Genomic DNA, 25,024 nt, shown 5'->3' on the forward strand with positions numbered 1-25,024 from the left:
AGCACTGATGGAGGGATTGCGCGTTCCTGGTGTAACTCTGGCAGTTGTTGTTGCCATCCTGTACCTGTCCCGCAGGTGTGATGTTTGGATGTACCGATCCTGTGCAGGTGTTGTTACACATGGTCTGCCACTGAGAGGACGATCAGCTGTCCGTCCAGTCTCCCTGTAGCGCTGTCTTAGGCGTCTCACAGTACGGACATTGCAATTTATTGCCCTGGCCACATCTGCAGTCCTCATGCCTCCTTGTAGCATGCCTAAGGCACGTTCACGCAGATGAGCAGGGACCCTGGGCATCTTTCTTTTGGTGTTTTTCAGAGTCAGTAGAAAGGCCTCTTTAGTGTCCTACGTTTCATAACTGTGACCTTAATTGCATACCGTCTGTAAGCTGTTAGTGTCTTAATGACCGTTCCACAGGTGCATGTTCATTAATTGTTTATAGTTCATTGAACAAGCATGGAAGCCCTTTACAATGAAGATCTGTGAAGTTATTTAGATTTTTACAATTGATCTTTTGAAAGACAGGGTCCTGAAAAGGGGACGTTTCTTTTTTTGCTGAGTTTAGTTGTGCACATCATCAGCAGATTGACTTTGCATAGGCTTACACATTCCTGTATAGGCTGTTGTGTGTTAGTGTCAGGTGGTGTTCACGACGACTCAGGCAGATTGTCTTTACAGAAGCCTAGTACACACTTTCCTGTAGGCCAGGGGTATTCATCCGGGGGTCCACGGCCCCATGTATTGCAGGGTAACGCAAAAATATATTTAACAAAAATTCCAAAGTTTTTATGAATATTGCTAGCAACAACAGAATAAACACATTTTGAATTGCATACCTACAGTAGAAAAGCGGAGAATATCTTATTTCTAATTATGTAAAATTAATTTTTCAACTCCTAATATTTACCAAACTACACTCATTGGAGCCAATTACGCTCACTGGAATATCTGACATATGCTTTGAAAAAGCACCCGCGAATAAGCTACCAGTGAGGCAAGTGCTGCTGGCTGCTGGTAAGCTTTCTTGACTTAGACATACATTTTTGCCAACACATGGCTGACCTTTGTTTAACCAGCTAAACAGCTGCTCTTAGCGAAAATGTGTTTGGACTTACCTTTCTAGCTAATAGGCTATGTTAGTTTACACTTCCTCTTCCAGTTATAATGTAGGGAGGTCAAAATAATTAAAAACGACCAAATCTATTCATTTTAAAATGTTGATTACTTTTCCTTGCCATTATCATTCACCTGACGATAAGACAAGATGTACTAATATATGATGGGGGTCGCCGGTTTGCCTAGGAGTGGGTCCTAGGGACAAGAAAAGGTTGAAGACCTTGGCTGTAGGCCTATATAAGGCAAATGAAAATGATGTAGTTTGTGTGGTGTTGACGTGATAGTGAGGTGGTGGTGTTGTTTAGTTCATGTCGATTTTGTTAAAGGTCATTTGTCCTCTGAGCCGCCCTGGTCTGGGCTGTTCTAGCCAAGCCATATCTCAGAGATCCATTCATCATTAATCTGCTCCATCCAAAGTCCCCTCCTTCTTCAGCCCATGTCTGCTATCTCATTCTGATTGATGCCTCCAGCCTTATTGCAGAGGAAAGAGGGTCGATGGCGAAAAATTTGCTGCTGGTGCATTAATGTTGCGTTCAATCGCATAGACCTTTGAGCGAGCCTCATCAGTCTTTAACCATCGGACAGCTAGGGGAAAGATGGCTGTGTGAGTTAGGTACAGTTGAAGTCGGAAGTTTACATACACCTTAGCCAAATACATTTAAACTCAGTTTTTCACAATTCCTGACATTTAATCCTAGTAAAAATTCCCTGTCTTAGGTCAGTTAGGATCACCACTTTATTTTAAGAATGTGAAATGTCAGAATAATAGTAGAGAGAATGATTTATTTCAGCTTTAATTTCTTTGTCATTGTACATTTGGAAGACCCATTTGCGACCAAGCTTTAACTTCCTGACTGATGTCTTGAGATGTTGCTTCAATATATCCATCTAATTTTCCTTCCTCATGATGCCATCTATTTTGTGAAGTGCACCAGTCCCTCCTGCAGCAAAGCACCCCCACAGCATGATGCTGCCACCCCCGTGCTTCACGGTTGGTGTTCTTCGGCTTGCAAGCACCCTCTTTTTCCTCCAAACAAAACGATGGTCATTATGGCCAAACAGTTCTATTTTTGTTTCATCAGCCCAGAGGACATTTCTCCAAAAAGTACGATATTTTTCCCCATGTGCAGTTGCAAACCGTAGTCTCTTTTTTATGGCAGTTTTGGAGCAGTGGCTTCTTCCTTGCTGAGCGGCCTTTCAGGTTATGTCAATATAGGACTCGTTTTACTGTGGATATAGATACTTTTGAACCTGTTTCCTCCAGCATCTTCACAAGGTCCTTTGCTGTTGTTCTGGGATTGATTTTCACTTTTCGCACAAAAGTACGTTCATCTCTAGGAGACAAAACGCGTCTCCTTCCTGAGCGGTATGACGGCTGCGTGGTCCCATGGTGTTTATACTTGCGTACTATTGTTTGTACAGATGAACGTGCTATCTTCAGGCATTTGGAAATTGCTTCCAAGGATGAACCAGACTTGTGGAGGTCTACAATTGTTTTTCTGAGGTCTTGGCTGATTTCTTTTGATTTTCCCATGATGTCAAGCAAAGAAGCACTGAGTTTGAAGGTAGGCCTTGAAATACATCCACAGGTACACCTCCAATTGACTCAAATGATGTCAATTAGCCTATCAGAAGCTTCTAAAGCCATGACATCATTTCCTGGAATTTTCCAAGCTGTTTAAAGGCACAGTCAACTTAGTGTATGTAAACTTCTGACCCACTGGAATTGTGATACAGTGAATTATAAGTGAAATAATCTGTCTGTAAAACAATTGTTGGAAAGATTACTTAGATGTCCTAACTGACTTGCCAAAACTAAAGTTTGTTAACAAGAAATTTGTGGAGTGGTTGAAAAACAAGTTTCAATGACTCCAACCTAAGTGTATGTAAACTTCCGACTTCAACTGTAGTTCGAGAGGGCATGATGCAAGAGTGTATGTGTGACTATCTGTGTGTGTGTGTGTGTGTTGTTGCTCTTTCTAACCATAACTGGCGTAGGCCTAGTTCTTTTGGAGTAATACTCTAAACACACACAAAAAAAAAAAATTACAATCAGGTATTTGCCATGCAGACCATGCTTCCTCCCCTCCATCCCCTCCCTCCTCTCCCAGTGAGTGGCAAGGGCAGAGAGGCGCTGACTGTATGTGGGAGACAGACAGACTCTGTGGTATGCTTTAGACAGATAGATGGACAGTGCGGTGTGCTTTGGCCGGGGCTGCCGCTCTGTGAGCCTGGGAGGGCCAGATGTTCCCATGCAAACACAGGGTTGAGATGTTTGCCATGCCGGCCCAGTGTTTGCCTGGCTACCCTCTGAGAGAGCGGCTGACTGGACAAGGGCTGGGGCTGGCGCCTGCCTGCCTGGATGGGACGCATGCAGTCGCACACACATACAGGAGATGAAGGGAGCCCAAATATCCGCTGCTCTCTCTGCTCATGGCGACACACCTTTAGACACTCTGGCCCAGGGAGAATGATCTCTTTTATCCCAGACAGGCCCTGTGTGAGGGGCTCTGGCTCTCTGGTGGGCCCAGACTGAATGTCAGCGCTGCCATTGAGCTGACCTTACCTGCTGCTGTACATGGAGAGAAAATATAATTGTTTCACCTTTTGGGTTGTATCGACCAGGAAATCCAATACATGCAGGGAAAAAGGGTCAGGCATACAGGGAGGGCATGGCAGGCCTCTCACTACATTTTGGTGTGCGTATCTCACTGTGTCTGTGTATTTAGGCTATGTGAGGCCGGGATAGTTTAATGGCACTGTGAATAAATGTCCTAGCCAGGTTGAGGGCGGCGTTGCTCTGCTCTGCTCAGTGCTTTGGCTGGCTATGTAACACTGCCTGCCTGCCTGCCTCGTGGTTTGTGTGTTAAGCCCTTTTAGGATGATTTAATGGCCTTAGCTGGCCTTAGCTCTCCCACATCTCAGACTACTGGAGCTGCTTTGACCCTACTCCTAAATCAAGCTGCCTGACACCCTGGTGCTGTGGCTGCCTACGCCCGAGTCCTCCTGTCCCCTCTTCTCCTCTTCTCCTCCCCTCCTCTCCTACCTCTCCACAAATAGAAATGTCATGAATAGAGCTGAAATGATTCCTTATTCTCAGAGAGGCATGTTTGTTCTACATAACATATTTCCATCTGAACGTTACGCTACATTGTGCCCTGCTGAACGCACCCTGGACTCTCACACTCAGAGAGGGAATGGGAAATCACGCTGGTCATGCAGGGAGTCATTATGCTGCTCAAGGCCCATCTTACAGCTGGCTAGGGATTGTGTGTGTGTGTCCGTCCGAGGAACTGCTGCATTGATTTGGATCTGTTTGCTGAGCACTCGGAGCAGAAATGTGGCGTAGGAACACCTGGAGAGAGGGGGGTGTCAGGAGGCACTGTTCCACATGTGCGCGCACACACCACCCCACCTCTGATTCCTACGTGAGGACAGCCTGGGATCCCAATCAGCAGCACTTTAAAAGCTTTCCTCTTTCTCCCTTTAATCGCAGGCTCAATTTGTCACCGGAGTGTCCAATTTCTGATAAGCGCTTGACTGAGAGAGGCAGACGAGGTGGGGGGAAGAGCAGCACAAAATGGATGCACCTGCTCACAAATGAAATCAAGCCACTCCATCTTCATTTCTCTATGCTGCTGCGCTAGCCCGCCTGGAACAATGCTGTTGTGCATTAGCTCTGCTCTTTCCACACACACACTCAGGCTAGGTCTGAAAGGGCACCCTATTCCCTATATAGTACACTAGCTTTGACCAGGGTCCATTGGGTCAAAGTGTGCACTATATAGGGAATAGGGTGCCCTTTTGGACAGACTGAGTCAAGCCCATTTGAGACTAAACCATAATGGAGAGGCTGGGCTGCACAGTTGTGTTTGGGCTGGGCCAATCTGTGGGGCCATGGGAGAAGGTGCTGGCTGGTATTAAACAGTTTTTCACTAGGTCTGACAGGTCAGAAAACACATAACGCTGGCATCTGGCCCCCTCTCCTTTCTCCGCCTGCTTGTGCAGTATGCACTCAATCACACACACATTTTAGACATACTCACACACATTTTGAATCAGGCTGCACAGTACGCACACATTTTATGTCACATTCATTCGCATATCAGGCGGCAGGTAGCCTAGCGGTTAAGAGTGTTGGGCCAGTAACCGAAAGGTTGCTGGTTCGACTCCCCGAGCCTACTATGTAGGTGAAAAATCTGTCGGTGCCCTTGAGTAAGGCACTTAACCCAAATTGCTCCTGTAAGTCGCTCTAGATAAGAGCATCTGCTAAATGACTAAAATGTAAATATCACACGCACACATTTCAAAGCGCTCACACACACATATTCAAGATGTGTTAGATTGTATTGCTGGGAATGTTACCGTGGGCATAGCTGTAATTCCTTGCCTAACTGGCTGTGTGGTAGGTTTCTCTGAGGCAGGCCCACACCACGACTGTAAAATATTAGTGCTTCTGAAACTCTAGTGTCCCTTCAGGGGACAACCCACAGACACCAGGCAGGATTCTCACATTAACCCCACCTCACTCACTCCCTCCCGCCTTTCTGTGGTATGGCTTGTAAATGTATAGGGTTGCAAAATGTTCAGTAACTTTCCCAGGTTTTCCAGAAATCCCAGTTTGAAGATTAAAACCAGGAGGGATTAAGCAGGACATCTGGGAAACCTTCAACTAGGATTTCTGGAAAACCTGTGAATTTGACCTGAATTTTTCAATGTGCTATCTGCAGTAGTGCTGTTACAAACTGTACATAGCTTGGTATAGGTGTCAGTCATCTCAACATGTGACTGCCTGGCTGCATTGTTGTCTCCTTTTGATAAAGAGCTAAACTCTGTGGGATTTAGAAAGATAGAAAAGGAACAATGTTGCTCTTATATGAGGACGACTAGGCCTATCTCAGGGCTGTAGTGTGGTTAGCCTACACCTGAGAGGGTATACTGTAGAGTATGGGCTCTCCTCTCCCGTGGCATGTAAGTCCCTCTCCCACGCCGGCATCTGTCATCCGCCAATCTGTGTTTGAACAGTTGCAGACCAGGGCTGCTCCAAACCAGAGGAGCGGAGCGTGCGTAATGTGGCTGGAGCGTGGAGCAGATTAAAAAAATGTTTGCAGTTGGCCTTCTCTCCCGTTCCAATGGGGTGTCACAAATGGGTGTCACAGCCTGTGTAATTGGTAGCAAGACAACGAATGAGCCCATGCAGCAGCACCATAGTCTTAAGTTTATCAACCGTAAAATGTGAGCACAACAGCGTCACTTACAACTGAAGTATCTGATCATCAATAGATTAGAGAAAAGGCAATTTTGTTTTTTTAACACAGCGGCCGCATATCATCAGGTAGGTCCTTGTTTAATAGCCTACGACAAGTTGTTGAACTGTTACGATAACCTAGTTCAAAACCAAATAGTACATAGTCACAAAAGTACGTGGGGTGTTTGTTAAATGTTCCTTTTAAACAAAAAATGTATGGATTGAATTTGGAGCGGGGAAAGGACGTTGAGTGCCAGAGCGGTGCGCAAAGAAGTGATGAGTGGAATTTCCAACCGCTCAACTCCGCTCACATACTCTGCTCCAAACCCAACTGCCAAGTGGTACTCTGTTAATTGCAGAGCAGAAAGAGTAATGGCCGCCACAGCCACAGATCCTTGCCACGGCTGTTTTTATAAAACTCCCTGGGCTGATTTAATTTGAAAGGCAAGCAACTTAATCAGATTTAGCGTTAGGTGTATTTAGTGTGTCTAAATCAAATGTAGGACTTTTAGTTGGTGTGTTTAAAAACCTACAGCTCTAGAGCGCTGCACATAGATCTCGCTGTGGTTTTTAATGCATGTCAGCCATTGGGATTTCTCTCTCCTCTTTCTCTCTCTCTCACATTTTTAGGTTTTTAGACTGTCACATCTCTGGAAGCAGTTGGTTTTTCCTCTCCAGCCCTCTGACTGTCTGTACTGTGGATGGATGTAGATTAGATAGATGGGTAAATAAATAAGAAGCCAGGCATCCTTCAGTTTGGATCTGCTCTGTATTGGCGGGGCCGTCCACACATTTTACATTCGGTGTAAACACGTCCGTCAAATGACACTAGTAGAAGGGACCAGGGAAATTGGTATTCCGGTCAGCATGCGATGCATGCACCTCTGTCGGCTTCTCAAGACTAGTGCCTTAACTTTGAGCATGGACACACACACACATACTCCAGTCTCGCACCTCCCACATCAAGGAGCCATGAGTGGTCATTACAGTGAGTGCCCGACTAGAGTTGTGGTGGCTGGACAAGACTCTCCATGGCTTACTGGCCCACAGTCAGTCCTTTCAGCCCTTGAGTAGGTGTGTGTTGTAATGACTATAGCCTCGGGATGCGATCAGGTCAGGACACCACCAGGTCATATCTCCTGACTCATACATTCACTCACTCTACTAGTCCTAGGAGCCATGTGTCTGAAATGGCAGCCTATTCCCAATATAGTACACTCGTTTTGACCCAGGGCCAATAGGAGATAGGGTGCCATTTCAGAAGCACCCTCTGTTTCCTTCCCCAGCTAGGCAACAATATATCATAGTTTCCCTTCGAAATTCAACGTATTATGGATGAATGTCTATTTTTGATGCATTAATTCCATGTGATTACAGGGTTAATTCCTCATGGTTACAGGGTTAAAACAGAAACAACTCAAAAGGTTAACAGTATAGCCATTCATTCTGAGTGGTTAGGGCTATGGTTTGGGGAAGGCTTAAAACAAAATAATAGAAAATGACGCGCTAGGTATCGTCAGTGTTCATAATATTCTCACAGCTTGCTAAAGCATTGTGATCTGCCGTAGCGCAGTGGTCTAAGCAGCAAGCTCCTGTTCGTTTTTTTGTAAGCGCCGCGGAAGTCATATATCGACGTTCTCAGGACCTTTTCAAATGTCCAAAATCACCGGCTGTTTCTAGTGACCAGCATGGATGAGGAGCCAGTCAGTACTCTGTTGGCTGACTGGCTAGGGGCAGGGCCAGAGGCTCTCATTCAGGCTAAAGATGAGAGCCACTGATGTTAAAGACCGACACTACGCAATGGATGAGGAATGAGGCCAATGGGGTGATAGGAGGGCTCATACATTTTGTGTTTTTTTCCTCCCCCCTCCCTTTCCTGTCATGACATCACGTCCTGTTAAGTGCTTCTGCTCTAATTGTAAACAGACTTCTCCTCTGTGACACTGACAGTCCGAGATCATCCAAGTGCGGACTGATCACTATTTTAGGTGGAGGCTGTTTCTGGCTCACTGGCTGGCAGCTCCTCTTCTCCTCCATCCCCCCTTCACATTTAATTAGAGAAGTGTCAGTTAATCTGTTACCCCCCCCCCCCCAAACTAAGTGCCTAAACTCAGAGTAGCTCTCTCTCCCTCAACCACCAATGCGATTTCCTTGTTTGATTTTTGACACCTTTGGTGTTGCCTGTTTGGAAACAGTGCCATACTGACTCTCTCTCCCCTCCCTCACTCACTCATTTAAATACACAGTACACATACATTCTCTTTAGTTGCAAATAACATTCCAGATTGATGAGGGCTGGCGTCTCTATGGTTGAAAAAAAAAAAGTCAGCCAGCCCAGGACTAAACACCTCAGGATCTGCTACAGTCATCAGGAACTCTTTTGTGTGAGAATGTGGTACACACACAGTGGAACAGAACATCAGTGCCTGTGGGCCCTGGGCTAGCAGCAACACTGTTTCATTCAATCCTGTTCCGCTCTTACTGTTTGTACAAACCAGATGGGCTAATGAAGGCCACACTGATGTGGACAGTCAGTTCTGAGTAACACACACAAGAGCAAGCGAGGGCTTTTTTCATTTAGAATGCTCTGGTTCGGAATTCAAGGGTAAAAAGCTTTTCTTTTCTTTCTGTTTCTCTTTCTTTCCCCCAGGCATTCAGCTCTCCTCGCTTGCAAAAGAAAAGTCATTTAATTCTCCCTGGTAGAATCCGCACACACACAACACACTAAGGATACAATGAATTTCTCCCAACAAGATTTTTCCTTGGCTCTATTATGGACACTATAACCTCAGGGTAAACACAATTAAATAACAGCAGCACACAGCCTGCTCTGCTTTCTCCTCTCCTCCCTCAGCCATTATCACAAACAATGGAACAACACAAAGGCTTAGCTCTCTTAATTGCTTTCGCCTTTAATTGGGAAAGACTGCTAAGGACTAGCTGTTAATGCAACCAACCAACCAAACAGGGTTTTCTTCTCACCTTGTTTTTATAACACGGAAGCATTTTTGGAATCATCTTTTCTAATGAGCTGCTTATTTTGATGCTGAACTCTTAGTTTTCACTCACACACACACACACACCACACACACACACACACACACCACACACACACACACACACACACCACACACACACACTGGCATGCACTAGTTTTCCCCTTACATAGGCTACACTACAGCTAAACCCCTCTTCCAGCCCCTACAGCATTGGGTTGTTTTTCTCTGTAATTAGCCCTATAGTACATTTCCTACAGTTCCTCCTGGATGTGTAACCAATGCAGATTGCCCTGACGTGGGGGGATATTGACCAAAGCAATCAGAGGCATGATTATAGCTGGCTGGTGGCATTTTCTAAATGGTCCTCTCACACAGTTTTTTCTCCACAGATGGGAGAGTTGTTCTGCCCCTGAGAAATGGAGGAAAGATGAGACAAGCCTTGAAGTTGTGGATGTGCATGCATCAGTCTTCAAATACGGCATTATCTCATCACTTCACTCTTATAAAAATAGGCTCACCCAATGATTTAAGATACTATTATAGATGTATGTGAGTTGTGGTGGAGACTGGAGAGCCACTTGCTGCGTCATCATGTCATGGGGTCCCTAATGCCATGATGAAAGCACCAGGGGTGTCTGGGTCACTCAGTGTTAGACGCCTGGCTTAACTCCAGTGGCTGAGCCATGACTCCACAAACACACTTCACGCAAGACGAGTAAGGATTGCAATTGGCTGGATATACAGGTGCCTGCCTGGGTCACTGCAGAGTAAAGTCCACACCATACCAATCTAACCCACCTGGGTTTTACCCTGTGGGCAATTAGGAATCCGTTGGAGTAGCAGAAGCCACAAACACACACATACAGCCCTGCTGCAGCATCTGATATTTCATAGCTGTGCTAGAGATAGTCTTACTGCACTATCTGAGTGTTTGTATTGTTGAAAGAGCCTGTGTTTTATTTTCTGTCTGATGTGTATTTGAAGTGGATGTGTCATAGTGACTTGGTGGATGTCAGGCCAGGGCCCTGTCTGTCTGTCTGGTTTCATCATCTCTTGCTGTAGTCTCTCTACAACTCTAAAGCAGAGTGTCAGCTGGAGCATTACCGTAGGCTGACCTTTGCTGCTGCGCTCCCCAGTTTTCTGACATTCAGGGGCGCTGTGGGGGAGGAGGATTGTGTGTATGTTAGATGCCTCTGGGTGTGTATAAAACAAACCAATCGAAAGTTGGGATCTTGCTTTGACTGGTAACCCTCCCTTCCTCGTCTATCTAAATTCTACACGTCTGCATTTAATGTGAGGTTGACTACCTCCACCCCAATGCCTTTGTGTTCTTGAAAACATTATTGTAATCCTTATCGAGAAACGTTGGCACTAAGATGAATGGAGAGAGAAAAAGCGGAAAATCTCCCTTGCGGTTTTAAGACCGGCACTGAAATTCGCCACATCACCCTGGCCGCACAGAATGGAACAGCAGCAAATCCTTAGATCTGTCTGCTGGTAAGAGAGAGGGCACTCCTTCTACCACCCTCTCCCCCCGTCATGCCACCCTTCCACCCCCTCCACAGCCCCCAACTGTCCTCCCCAAGCTGCCCCCCTCCCCGACCCCATACCCCCCCCACCCAGACCCCAAGGTGCAGCACAGACAGCTCCAACTCGGGTATCTCTCTCTGTGTAACTGCCAGCTTCATTAAGGCTTGTTTTCTTTCCCCTCGCTGGGAGGTTTTAAAAGAGCTGTCATCCTGACCTTTTTCAGCGCCTGTGTTTTAAAAGAGTTCATCTCACCCCCCTCCTCTCCCTTCCCCTTTCTCTCCCCCCTCTACGGGGGACAGGCGCTTTTAAGCCGCCACCCTGCGGCAGACGGCCATGCCAAGGTTGTTGGTGGGTAATTGCCTCCCTCATAACAACGCGGTGTGTGTGTGGTTTTTGTCTGTGCTCCAGTGTTTGTTCAGATGCCACATGGCAGCAAAGGAGAAGGGCACAGGGCAACGCACTCTGTCGACTTAATTTGCTCCCTGACTGTCCTTCCGTGCTGATTAAGCAAGCATCTGTGGTGTTTTGAATACTGTAAGTGAAGCAGACTTCAATTAAAGCTGTTCTCTCTCTGCTGCTGCTGTTACCTCCGATTATGGTACTCGGTGGCAACCTCTCTCACACACACACACAGCCTCACTATTCAAAGTACCTTGTTATTAATTTTTTTCATACGGTTGGGTCTCTATTACTGTACTTTGTTTGATGTCCCCTAAATGTACCGCTACACATGTTGTAGTGCTATCCTCTTGAGGCCTGGTTGGGGACCGTAGTATTGATCTGGTACTTACTGCCATGTTTCTACTACTGCTCTCTGGAGTCGGTTCTTTGAGTGGAGTGCACCACACACACACATTCATATAAGGGTAACCTATTCCTCCTGCCAAGGTCTTGTAGAGGCAATGCACAGGTAGCTGCAGGGTCGTACCACCTAACTAACACACGGTGTGTGACTGTGAGAGAGTAATTTTAAAGCTGCCAATGCCTGTTGGCAGAATCAGCCCCACGTTTTACCACTAGCTGTTTGATGTTTTAATTGGAGTTGTTATTCACATCAAATGTCACCTTTACCTGATGCTCCAGGTGTGAAACACTTTCTAATTGAATGGTAACTATGTGTCCTCCCTGAACCTTCCCCCCCCAGGGGACCGAGGGTTCTATTAGCCATCCCTGTGCTGCTCTATACTATTACTGTAGTATCGCCATGTAGCATATGTGGCCCTGCAGCTATGTCTGACCTCTTCCCCCCCCCCCTCTCTATCTCCCTCTGCAGTGTGAGGAGGACCCAGTGTCCCATGTTGCATTAGTGTCTGTGTGAAATGCTGGCCTGTCTGCCAGGGCCAGGTGACCTCTCCCTCCAGCTTCTCTCCCACACGCAGATGAACACTGGACTTCAGAAATGTAAGTGTCTCTACTCTACTCTCCTACACACACAGAACACACACACCAGGTTGCTAAAATCCTGCTGCCCACCCCACATCAGATGAACAGAGCTGCTGAGTGCTGGCCTGGTTCTCTCTAACAGCCTTGTGTCAAAACCAAAAGAGACGACTGAGAAAGAAAAAGTGTTGTGCTCCAATACAATAGATCACAATTCAAGGAGAAGTCAGGGGATGAGTCTGCACTAATAACTTGCTTGGGAAAGTTCTGCGCTCGCCTCCCTCCCTCTCTCACCCATCCTCCCTGTCCTCCCCCCTAAAGACCTGTCTCCCACTGGGATGCGTTCCGGTGATAATGAGGAAGCCAATCTCGTTAGGATGAGAAACGAGGCGGACCAGGCAGCCAGTCAACAGCCAGCCACCAGCACACTGAGCAGGATGTTTGTGTTTGTGTGTGAACAACACGCCCTTCTCTCAAGCAGTCTCACCTGTCTCCATGTGACACCACAAAACCCCCACCCCTCCCTCTCTCCCCTGGGGTGAGGTACTGAACAGGTGACATATCTCTCATATACACATACACCTTATGGATTATTATGTGTCAGTCAATAGTCGTAAATCGTTTCGGTGTTTGCCGGTACTGAATTCATTTCTGAGATTACTATGGTTTACTATCACATAATGGTTACAGTGCCCAACATGTACAACCTAATGGGAGTAACAGGACATACATGTTGTGTTGAACAATGGACACCCATGCATGTCTTTCCCAGTCTTTTTGGTCCCTCAGAACTGGTGCAAAGTCCTGTAGAAAGCTTCTCAAATCTCCTATCCAGGACCTTGTAAATGACATTATCATAAAGGAAAGGAAAGGGGATACCTAGTCAGTTGTACAACTGAATGCATTCAACTGATATGTGTCTTCCGCATTTAAACCAACCCCTCTGAATCAGTCATGTACATTATTGATCAGACCCACCCAGCCCAGGGCATAGCCACCCCAACAGACAGCTTAATTTAGATTCCCACATCTCCCCCTCTCCCTGAGGCTCAGAGATTTCTAGAGAATGTCCCCTCATACTTGGAGGAATCTCTTTCGCTCCCAGCCCCAGTCTGACCTAGTTCCGCAGCAGTTTTGTGTGTTATAAAACGCTCTCTGTCTCACTCCGTCTCTATGGCTCATCAAGACTGTAATTTCAGAATCACTGTAATCAGCCTACCCCCAGGAGCACAGCAGTGTCGAGCGAGGGGGAGTCTCGCTAAGTGCCAACGTCCGCCATGTTGTTTTGTTCCATCTCCTCTCCTCTTGCAAGAAGGCATGTGACAGAGTACAGTGGAACAAGCTTGGTTCTGAAAAGGTCCACTCCGTAATTCGAAAAACAGCAAAATAATGTAAATCTCAGTGGGCCTTTTTATGTCTGTCACCTGCTGCACTGCTGCTGTGTTCTGTGATGCACATCAAAGTAGTAGGGCTGAAAGTAAAAGTTTGATTTGTTGTTCTCCCTGATAGTCTGGTGTGATCCATTTTGTTGATTGGGCATATATCACTCGAACAGGGGCTATTCTGAAGGAAATGTAGATGTGGAATTGTTCTCTTTCTCGCTAAACTAGTTCTTGTTCATTATTTTCTCACACAAGAATCCCCTTCCTTTTCATCTGCTAGGCTTGAAAGCAATGATAAGGAAGGCGTTGTAACATCAAAATCCAACTGAGATATTTCATTAGGGGTTTATTCTGTCTTCAGACCACCCCTTTCAAACAACAACAGAAAAATATGTTTTCTCCCCTTGTCCTTCTGCCTCTTTCCCTGCTCAGAGCTCCCTATGGAGCTGCTCCCATGACGATATCTGGAACCGAGAGCTGTTTGTGTGTTTAAAGGCATCCACATGTTTCCCTTCCGAAACAGTTTGTGCATATATTAGATGACGTTGTTGTTCGTTTTGGACATGGGTAAGGTTTTTTTCAGCTGTTTGGACACACAAAACGTTTTCTCGAGACATGCCGAAGTCGGTAGACGAAGTCTATGCCCCTTCGTCGTGATCGGTCAACAGTAGGGATTCTTCAAGAAAGTCCGTCATCAACGAGAGACAACTCGTTTTCATGCACAGTTGTTCATTGAGAAATACTGCACCAAACATCTTTTACATCTAAGATCTCCTCTGCAAAAACGTCAAAATTAATGACATATTTCTTGAGTTATCTTAGATTAATTCTGACTATTTTTCGGAAGTGTATACTGGCTACGGCATCTCAAAATGGACAAACAGTACTATTGTTGCTTTGTTCTAGTTTTTCAAGCGAAGGTCTTTTAAGGGAGTATGCGAGCACACTCGTTTAGTTCTCGGCTAGGCGCCAGCCCAACTGAAGCATGCTGACGCCTTAAGGCATCTGTCCCATAGAATAGGGACTGTCACACAGAGCCACAATGTCCTGTCTACAGGGCCCTGGTTGGTCACACAGAGCCACAGGATCCTGGCTACAGGGCCCTGGTTGGTCACACAGAGCCACAGGGTCCTGGCTACAGGGCCCTGGTTGGTCACACAGAGCCACAGGATCCTGTCTTCAGGGCCCTAATTGGTCTAACAAGGGTTCTTTAGTGATGTAGCAGGCCATCTATCTCCAGGCTGTCGATACATGCCACAGAACACATTGTCTCTCTGACATCATTTTTGACAGTAAAGACTGGACTTGGGACTGTAATTTTTTTCCCCCAAGGTGAGGAGTGTCATCAGTGGTAAGGGGAATACGTATTAAATATCTTAAGAAATTCTCATGGAAAGGAGCTAGGTGTAGAGTAGAGCAGGGCGGTATGAACAAAAAGTTATAAATTAACCCATTTTGCTCTAAAGAGAAATAAAAAGAATTATGCGCAGTTACTTTCAATTAGTGGCAGGGCTCTAGACTGACTTTTCCAGTGCCAAGTAAGACATTCAATAAGTTTGCTATTTCATCTGACATGTTCAGGGACTGCATGATGGATATTTTGATGTGCAGCATGTCAAAATAGGATTCAGAATGGGCAGATTTATTTTAGGCTCTTTAGAGATTAATTTGCCTGCATCTTTATTGTGCATATTGGCTTAGGCTATATGCTACATAATTCACCACATGAGGAAGTGGGAACTCAAAACACATTCGCTAGATTGCTAACCCTAAATGATATTGTTGCTAGATAGTAGTGCTGAGCGATTAGTGCTTCTTGAGGTCGGTTTCGGTTCCAGTATTTATTTTTCACAGATTTTGGTTTCAATCTTTTTTTAAACATTAAATGCACTATGCATTATGTGGGCAGAATGCTGTAACCGCACAATAAAACAATTAACAAAAGTCCCATGATGGTAGTGACTGCCCATTGCAGCTTATCACTTAACCATCATGTATTCACATTACTTTACTTTAATAAAATATTACATTTGTTTTATTTGATGACTTTATTTCATTTCAAGTCATCTCATCGCTAGAGCTGCTGCCTATTCTGTCTGACAAATTCACTATTTAGTAGTTCTTCAAAGTAAATAAGGCATACTTTTATGACTGCTGAATACCAACTATCAATCACTTAGATCATGTATTTTCAGGTAGAGATACCTCACGAAGCAACTGCTCTCTTATCCCGCTTGATCGCGCATTCTTCTGTCTCCCTCCATGTCTGCCCCACACCAACCTAACATAGCAAGCGTAAAAGAAAGACACAAACTGGACAAGTAGGTGCGCAATGGATTATGGTCATTGTAAGCAAAATGTTGGTTTAAAAATAAAGCAAAATGTTCTGTTTATCATCCCAGCTCTAGTGTACAGTGCATTCGGAAAGTATTCACACCCCTTGACATTTTGTTAAGTTACAGCCTTATTCTAAAATGGATTAAAGTGTTTTTTCCCCCTCATTAATCTACACACAATACCCCATAGTGACAAAGCAAAAACAGGTTTTTAGAAAGTTTCGCAAATTTATTAAAAACGGAAATATCATATTTGCATAAGTATTCAGACCCTTCACTCAGTACTTTGTTGAAGCACCTTTGGCAGCGATTACAGCCTCGAGTCTTCTTCGGTATGATGCTACAAGCTTGGCACCCCTGTATTAGGGGAGTTTCTCCCATTCTTCTCTGCAGATCCTCTCAAGCTCTGTCAGGTTGGATGGGGAGCGTCGCTGCACAGCTATTTTCAGGTCTCTCCAAAGATGTTAGATCAGGTTCAAGTCCAGGTCTGGCTGGGTACACTCAAGGACATTCAGAGACTTGTCCTGAAGCCACTCCTGCGTTGTCTTGGCTGTGTGCCTAGGGTCGTTGTCCTGTTGGAAGGTGAACCTTTGCCCCAGTCTGAGGTCCTGAGCACTCTGGAGCAGGCTTTCATCAAGGATCTCTCTGTACTTGGCTCCGTTCATCTTTCCCTCGATCCTGACTAGTCTCCCAGTCCCTGCCGCTGAAAAACATCCCCACAGCATGATGCTGCCACCACCGTGCTTCACTGTAGGGATGGTGCCAGGTTTCCTCCAGACGTGACGAGTTCAATCTTGGTTTCATCAGACCAGATAATCTTGTTTCTCATGGTCTGAGAGTCTTTAGGTGCCTTTTGGCAAAGTCCAAGCGGGCTGTCATGTGCCTTTTTACTGAGGAGTGGCTTCCGTCTGGCCACTCTACCATAAAGGCCTGATTGGTGGAGTGCTGCAGAGATGGTTGGTCTTCTGGAAGGTTCTCCCATCTCCACAGAGGAACTCTGGAGCTCTGTCAGAGAGACCATCGGGTTCTTGGTCACCTCCCTGACCAAGGCCCTTCTCCCCCAATTGGTCAGTTTGGCCGGGTGGCCAGCTCTAGGAAGAGTCTTGGTGGTTCCAAACTTTTTCAGTTTAAGAATGATGGAGGCCACTGTGTTCTTTGACCTTCAATGCAGCAGAATCTTTTTGGCACCCTTCCCCAGATCTGTGCTTCGACACAATCCTGTCTCAGAGCTCTACGGACAATTCCTTCGATCTCATGGCTTGGTTTTTGCTCTGATAAGCACTGTCAACTGTGGGACCTTATACAGTTGAAGTCGGAAGTTTACATACACTCGTTTTTCAACCACTCCACAAATGTCTTGTTAACAAACTATAGTTTTGGCAAGTCGGTTAGGACATCTACTTTGTGCATGACACTAGTAATTTTTCCAACAATTGTTTACAGACCGATATTTCACTTATAATTCACTGTATCACAATTCCAGTGGGTCAGAAGTTTACATACACTAAGTTGACTGTGCCTTTAAACAGCTTGGAAAATTCCAGAAAGGGATGTCATGGCTTTAGAAGCTTCTGATAGGCTAATTGACATACTTTGAGTCAATTGGAGGTGTACCTGTGGATGTATTTCAAGGCCTACCTTCAAACTCAGTGCCTCTTTGCTTGACATCATGGGAAAATCAAAAGAAATCAGCCAAGACCTCAGCAAAAAAATTGTATACCTCCACAGGTCTGGTTCATCCGCCTGAAGGTACAACGTTCATCTGTACAAACAATAGTACGCAAGTATAAACACCATGGGACCACGCAGCCGTCATACCGCTCAGGAAGGAGACACGTTCTGTCTCCTAGAGATTAACGTACTTTGGTGCGAAAAGTGCAAATCAATCCCAGAACAACTGCAAAGGACCTTGTGAAGATGCTGGAGGAAACGGGTACAAATTCACCCAACTTATTGTGGGAAGCTTGTGGAAGGCTACCCGAAACATTTGACCCAAGTTAAACAATTTAAAGGCAAAGCTCCCAAATACTAATTGAGTGTATGTAAACTTCTGACCCACTGGGAATGTGATGAAAGAAATAAAAGCTGAAATATATCATTGTCTCTACTATTATTCTGACATTTCACATTCTTAAAATAAAGTGGTGATCCTAACTGACCTAAGACAAGGAATTTCTTACTAGGATTAAATGTCAGGAATTGTGAAAAACTGAGTTTAAATGTATTTGGCTAAGGTGTATGTAAACTTCCAACTTCAACTGTATATACAGGTGTGTGCCTTTCCAAATCATGTCCAATCAATTGAATTTACCACATGTGGACTTTAAGTTGTAGAAACATCTCAAGGATGATCAATGGAAACAGGATGCACCTGAGCTCAATTTCGAGTCTCATAGCAAAGGGTCTGAATACTTACAGTACCAGTCAAAAGTTTGGACACACCTACTCATTCCAGGGTTTTTCTTTATTTTTACTATTTTCTACATTGTAGAATAATAGTGAAGACATAAAAACTATGAAATAACACATATGGAATCATGTAGTAACCAAACAAGTGTTAAACAAATCAAAATATATTTTATATTTGAGGTTCTTCAAATAGCCACCCTTTGCCTTGATGACAGCTTTGCACACTCTTGGCATTCTCTCAACCAGCTTCACCTGGAATGCTTTTTCAACATTCTTGAAGGAGTTCCCACATATTCTGAGCATTTGTTGGCTGCTTTTCCTTCACTCTGTGGTCCAACTCATCCCAAACCATCTCAATTGGGTTGAGGTCGGGGGATTGTGGAGGTCATGTCATCTGATGCAGCACTCCATCACTCTCCTTCTTGGTAAAAATAGCCCTTACACAGCCTGGAGGTGTGTTGGGTCATTGTCCTGTTGAAAACAAATGATAGGCCCACTAAGCCCAAACTAGATGGGATGGCGTATCGCTGCAGAATGCTGTGGTAGCCAAGCTGGTTTATTGTGCCTTTGAATTCTAAATAAATCACAGACCGTGTCACCAGCAAAGCACCCCAACCATAACACCTCCTCCTCCATGCTTTACGGTGGGAAATACACATGCTGAGATCATCCGTTCACCCACACCGTGTCTCACAAAGCCACGGCGGTTGGAACCAAATATCTCACATTTGGACTCATCAGACCAAAGGACAAATTTCCACCGGTCTAATTTCCATTGCTCATGTTTCTTGGCCCAAGCAAGTATCTTCTTCTTATTGGTGTCCTTTAGTAGTGGTTTCTTCCCCTCCCATCCTTTTCCTCTGTGCGTGTGTGTACAAGGGAGAGTCATGTAAAGTTACGAGCTAGCAGGTTGCTGTTAGAGTCCAGGCCAGGCAGCATCTTTATTTATCATTGGGGAGAGAGACTGAGGAGAGATGTTAAATAGATGAACACACACACACAATAGCTGTGAAATGTTAAGGGCTGTCTGAGCAGAGGAGAGGAGTGGGTCAAGTACACACTGGAACACACAGAAACAGCTTGTCGTCAGACTGAGTCAGAGCCTGTTGAGAGACAGTCAACCTCAGCAGCTCAAGTGCCTGGAAAGTGGAAATGGCCCCCTGGTTCCTCCACAGAACAGAGAAGAGAAGGAAGCATGTAGAGATAAGAGCGAAGTACAACAAATGGAGCAGGCAGAACAATTTTACTCTCTCAGTAGCTACTTTACCGAAGGGGCTGCATGGGAAGATACTGAGATCTGAAGTAGATGACGACTACATTCTCTCTGTCAGCATTACGAGTCTCTTGCTGTTTAAATTAAGTCTCTCTTGTCTTGTCATTATGAAACGCTCAGAGAGGGAGAGCAGTGTGAAATTGAAAAAGGGACGAGGAGGCCTTAATTGTCATTGCTGTATGGCACTGATGTCTCAGATTCAATATCCTGCTAGTGTGCGAAACATTTTTCATTTAAAACAGCGTGAGCCTTTGGCTTCCTTACTGTTTAAATCTTGTTTGGTGAAAACAGTAGTTTGAATAAAAACCTGTGTCTTACTGAGTGTGCAGTAGTTTTGCTATCCGTCTCTCCTCTCTCTGAGGATCTCTTCAGCTGGAGATCACACAGATGTGCCCGTAGCCACATGCACAATGCACGCTCATGCACAGTATTGTACAGTTTAGATAAATTGGACATCTTGATTAGATTAGATTAGATCTTCCTGTCATTGAAGGGAGAGATGGCTCTTGGAGGTCATTAGTCATCTCTGCAACAAAAGTTGCAAAGGTGGGACTGGCTGGCTGGGCAGGCGCTGCGGTTGTGTCTGTGCTCTGTTTGCTTACCCAGGCATTAAGTCAGAAGCAGGAATTAAGCAGCCAATGATTGAGAGTGTTGAGCTCAAATGCCTGGCCCAGACCCCTGTATTAATGAGCCTGCCATCAGCAGGCAGAGCAGTTTGCAAGACTGAAACACGCAATCACATTAGCACATGCTAAACACACACACGACACACACACACACACACTACAGCATCGGCACACACACTGGGGCATTGTTAAATATAGCCAGTGAGGTGCTTAGCAGCTTAAACAAATGTCTCAGTCAGAGGGCTCAGTGGTGTTCCTGAGATCAGAGACGCTGTGTGATTACTGTCTGCTGTCATGGAGCTGCTCCACACTCTCTCTGCCTGTCTTTGCCACTCTGCCTCCTTCATTTTCAAGGTGTTGACTGTACTTCCTTTTTCAGCACACGAACACAATAAATATAATTATATATTTAAAAGGAAGAAAAAAATTGATCCGGTGGGGGACTCGAACCTACGCCGCAAGTTGCAGCAATTGTCAAGAACTCGGCACTCTACACTCTGAGCTATTTGTGCAGTCATGTTACAACTTGTGATAGTTAGTTTGATTATCAGAACGTGCCGGTGGACTTCTGGTAAGGACGCTTTTTTGAAAAAGTGTTAGATCAAGTCCAACTACGTTTAACGATTTTAATTGGCTGATATGGAATCTGTTACCAGATGTAATTATGTGCTCAGCTGGTCGTCCTCAGCATAGTGGCTAATTGTGCCAGGTTGGCCTATGAGAAAAGCTAGCAGCTGGCCATTTTAGACCACTGGTATCAACCTCGGGTCTAAGCAAAAGTTTGAGTATGGCCCCATCGTGGCCAGAAGCTACTGACCTCTCTGCTACTGTCTGAATGACTGACAGCCCTTACCCCTACTATGGCACTTCAGAATAGGAATAGGAATGGAATGTGTTGCTTGCTTGCAGGGGAATCCAGGCAAGAACTCCCTGTATGTATCCAAAATGGCACCTTATTCCCTATATACTGCACTGCTTTTGACCAAAAGTAGTGCACTATAATGGGAATAGGGTGCCATTTGGGACTCTGCTTCTGTTGTGTCCCCATGAGATGAGAGCACTGTGCTGTTAGGGGAAGCGCAGAGATTTGGAATGTGATAATGTTGTTGAAGTCAGTCAGGTTCTGTTCTTCTCAGAAGAGAACCTTAGAACCTCAGTTCAGATTACCACACATCTGCTCTTCTGATGGGAAACCTGTCATTTTACTTTTTACCTGCGTTAACGCGTTTCTCTCTCGCTTCCCCTCTTTCTCTTTGTCCTTCCCCCCTCTCACCTTCTCCCCTCCACCCCTCTGTCTCTGTCTCTGTCTATCACCCCAGGGGACACTACACAGAGGATGAGATCTGCTCAATATCCAACACCTGCAGAATTGGATGCTTATGCTAAGAAGGTTGCCAACAACCCCCTGACCATTAAGATCTTCCCCAACAGCGTCAAGGTCCCCCAGAGGAACCACGTGCGCCGCACAGTCAACGGGCTGGATACTTCAGGCCAGCGCTATAGCCCCTACCCCCCCTCTCAGGCTAGCGCCAAGGCCGGCCTCCTTGCCATCATCAAGATGCCCGTCATCAAGGGCATCCTCAAAGACTTTGATGGCAGCCGGGTACGCCTGCACCCCTCCGAGGTCATCATGAACCCCCCTGGCCCCGGAGGACCATACGCAGCAGCGGCCTCTGCCAGCACTTTAAACCTCCACCACCCCCCTTCCCAAGGCCAGGGCCAGGGCATGCCCCGGCAGAGCCATCACCCTCACCCTGGGAGCCAGACTCACCCTCAGACTCTACAACAGACTCACCCCCAGCAGCAGGGTCAGTGCCAGGTCCTCAGACACCCACACCCCATGCCCCAGCAGCACCCAGAGCAGAGTCTGCCCAGGCCCCAGACTCTGTCCCACCCCCCAGCCCTGGGCCACCCCCAGCCTCCCTCTGGCTCCACCCTCCTGCTCCAACAGCAGCAGCAACAGAACGTTCAGCAGCAGGGGCAGCCTCCTCCCAGCCTGCAGGGGGGCCGGAAGCTGCCAGACGCTGATGCGCCGCCTAACGTGACCGTCTCTACCTCAACAATTCCTCTGTCCATGGCCGCCGGCCTGAACCAGGGCCGCCAGCCAGACCTGAGCAGCATCATGCACCAGATCAACCAGTTCTGCCAATCCCGGGCCCAGGGGGCTGGAGCCACCTCCATGTGCGAGGGCCAGATCGCCAACCCCAGCCCCATCAGCCGCAACCTCCTCATCAACGCCAGCTCCAGGTTGTCCTTGCACAGCCACCCCCACCCACACCCCAATGTCTGTCCCCCCGGGCTGCCCCCTCACCCCAACTGCATCATGTGCCCCGCGAACAAGGCTGCTGCCCCCTCTCACCCCCAAAACAACATGGCTGCCATTAACAGGATGCCTGTTTACCACAATGATATCAAACAGCAGCAGCAGCACCAACAGCATTTACAACAGCAGCATCAAGAACAACAGCATCAACAACAGCATCAACAACAACAACAACAACAACAACAACAACAACAACAACAACACCACCACCATAATCACCAACAGCAGATGCGCTGGAACCAGCAGCAGTTGGCTCATCTACAGCACATGCAGCAGGATGGCGGGGGCCACCCCTGCAAGCACCCCTCCCACATGGGCTACCCCCCGGAGCTGTGTGTGGGCCAGCCATACAGCCTGAAGCCTCCTATAGAGAAGCCCACCCCCTCTCCCCCCGTCAACAACAACAACAACAATGGCATGCCTGGGGGTCCACTGGCCCACTACACCAGCGGTGGCCACTATTTCCAGCCACACGCTGTGTGGAACAGCAGTATCCTGCCAACGCCCAACAGCGACAGCTCCGGGTCTCAGGACCTGTCCATGCCATTCCATGGTGGGCCCCCAGGGGGCGCCACCACCCTAGACTGTGGTGGGCCCCCTGGGGGAGGCCATTACAGGGCCGGCGCGGGCTCCTCCTCCTCCGGCCAGACTAGTCTGGTGCATACGGCAGATTACTTGGGTGGGGACTTCCAGACGCCCTGCTTCCGAGATCACAATCTGGGGCTGATGGGTAAGATGCACAGGCCTCCCATGAACAGGGTGGGGCCCGAGGTTGGCCCCGGGGACGGCAGAACCGATCACATCCAGCACCCAGGGTACAGATAAGATAAGCTACGGTCGGTCTTGTCTACACAGCAGTTATCAAAAACAAAATCCTTTTAGTCTTAAGAAAGGAAAAATATGAAAACAATTAAATTAATAAATTAAGTAAAAATTACCGCTAACATTAAAAAGAGGACAAATTAATATATAATAAAGAGCAGTGTTTCTTTTTCTTTCTTTCTTTTTCTTGGAGTCAATCTTGCAAGTGATCAATTGATTTTGTAAATGAGTGCTTTGACTAGGCACCCTCTAGGGAACGTTTCTAATGTATGTGATTGTCATCATTCCCTACCTTTTCCCCATCCTACCTGTCTATCAGTGTGCCTGGATCTAAGGATACAGAGTTATTTTTACTTCAGATCTGTCCTTCCTTAGTTTCTGCAGAGGATGGATGAAAACTGATGCTTGATGGAGGAAAGAAAAAACATTAATTAGTTTGTTTTTACAGGGTCGTGTGGGGATTTCTCCACTGCGATTAGTTTTATTGGACAAGTTGCTAATTTTCCCTTTTTGCGTTTACTTGTGAAACTCGTGGTGACGTCAAGATTAAAAATACAAGCATATATTTTCCTCTTGAAATCACCTTGCAGACGAGATCATTAATGAATGGTTCAGTGAGAAACTGAAACTATCAGTCACTGGACACTACAAAGGACAGACTGAGACACTTGCCGTATGCACATGTACAAAGAGGCTTTTTTTTCTCTTTCTTTTGAAATGTATTTTTTTGTGAAATAGGACTGTTTTCTGAATCAGGTCACTGTTCAAGGTTGATTCCTCGCTATCATCGAAGTATCTAATCTAATCAGGTTGATGTTTGTACAGAGTATAGATATATACTGTATAGACAGTATAGACATCTTGATCAAGCAGGGAGCAACATACGTGGGGACTGACTGGGGGAGCTGACCAACGCTCTCTTGCTCAAAATGCTGCAATGAATTCAGGTGTCTGTTACAAACCATTTGTCACCAATGCCAATTGAGATTGGCAACATGATTGTGGATTAATATATTTTTATTTCAATGGAGTGAAAAAATAAATGAAATGAAATCTGTTCATTCTGTCTGAAGCCTTAAATGGCCAAAGTCACATAATTGACAAGGAAAACTGCTTTTAAAATGTAATTTTATGTTGGTAAAATGTTTTTCCTATCATTTTTCGTAAACCTGAAAACAACTACTTGAATTGTTGAGATGCGATGTTCTGTTTGGCAGTTGTTTAGTGAAGGGAGTTGGCTAGTTAGCAGGACTAAACCTTTCTACTGGAGTGAAATATAATTGTTACTAATATTATTTTAGAAACTAACTATGAACCAAATCAGAGTTTTGATCCTGAGTGTATTTTATTTTGTTTTTAATCACTAAGGGTAACTTAAGTTAGGTGTAGTTGCTACTGATTCTGGTATGAAGTCTGCTGAAAAGACCAAATTGATCACTTGCAAGATCACTTAGAGGTTAAAGGAAAATGACTTAAGTTAAAGCGAAACAGCAAATGCATTGTTTATTTTATTGTACACTGGCTTATCTACTATACTACTGTAACTTTAAAGTGTAATGATTGTGTGTGAATGATGCCTGCTG

The 25,024-nt window shown here is 45.8% G+C and overlaps 1 protein-coding gene across 1 annotated transcript in view; it reads left to right on the top strand.

Annotated features, from left to right (window-relative positions):
- The window catches only part of LOC311142492 (protein FAM222B-like), a 52,008-nt gene extending 28,490 nt beyond the window's left edge, over positions 1–23,518 (top strand). The window contains exons 2-3 of the mRNA XM_084178144.1: positions 12,164–12,291; positions 21,616–23,518. Coding sequence (XP_084034270.1) covers positions 12,210–12,291; positions 21,616–23,444 — 1,911 coding nt within the window. The 5' untranslated portion in view covers positions 12,164–12,209 and the 3' untranslated portion in view covers positions 23,445–23,518. The remainder of the gene's footprint in view (positions 1–12,163; positions 12,292–21,615) is intronic.
- The last annotated feature ends 1,506 nt before the right edge of the window (positions 23,519–25,024 follow it).

Source organism: Coregonus lavaretus (genome assembly GCF_964263955.1).
Source record: "Coregonus lavaretus genome assembly, chromosome: 15".
NCBI classification, from domain to species: domain Eukaryota; kingdom Metazoa; phylum Chordata; class Actinopteri; order Salmoniformes; family Salmonidae; genus Coregonus; species Coregonus lavaretus.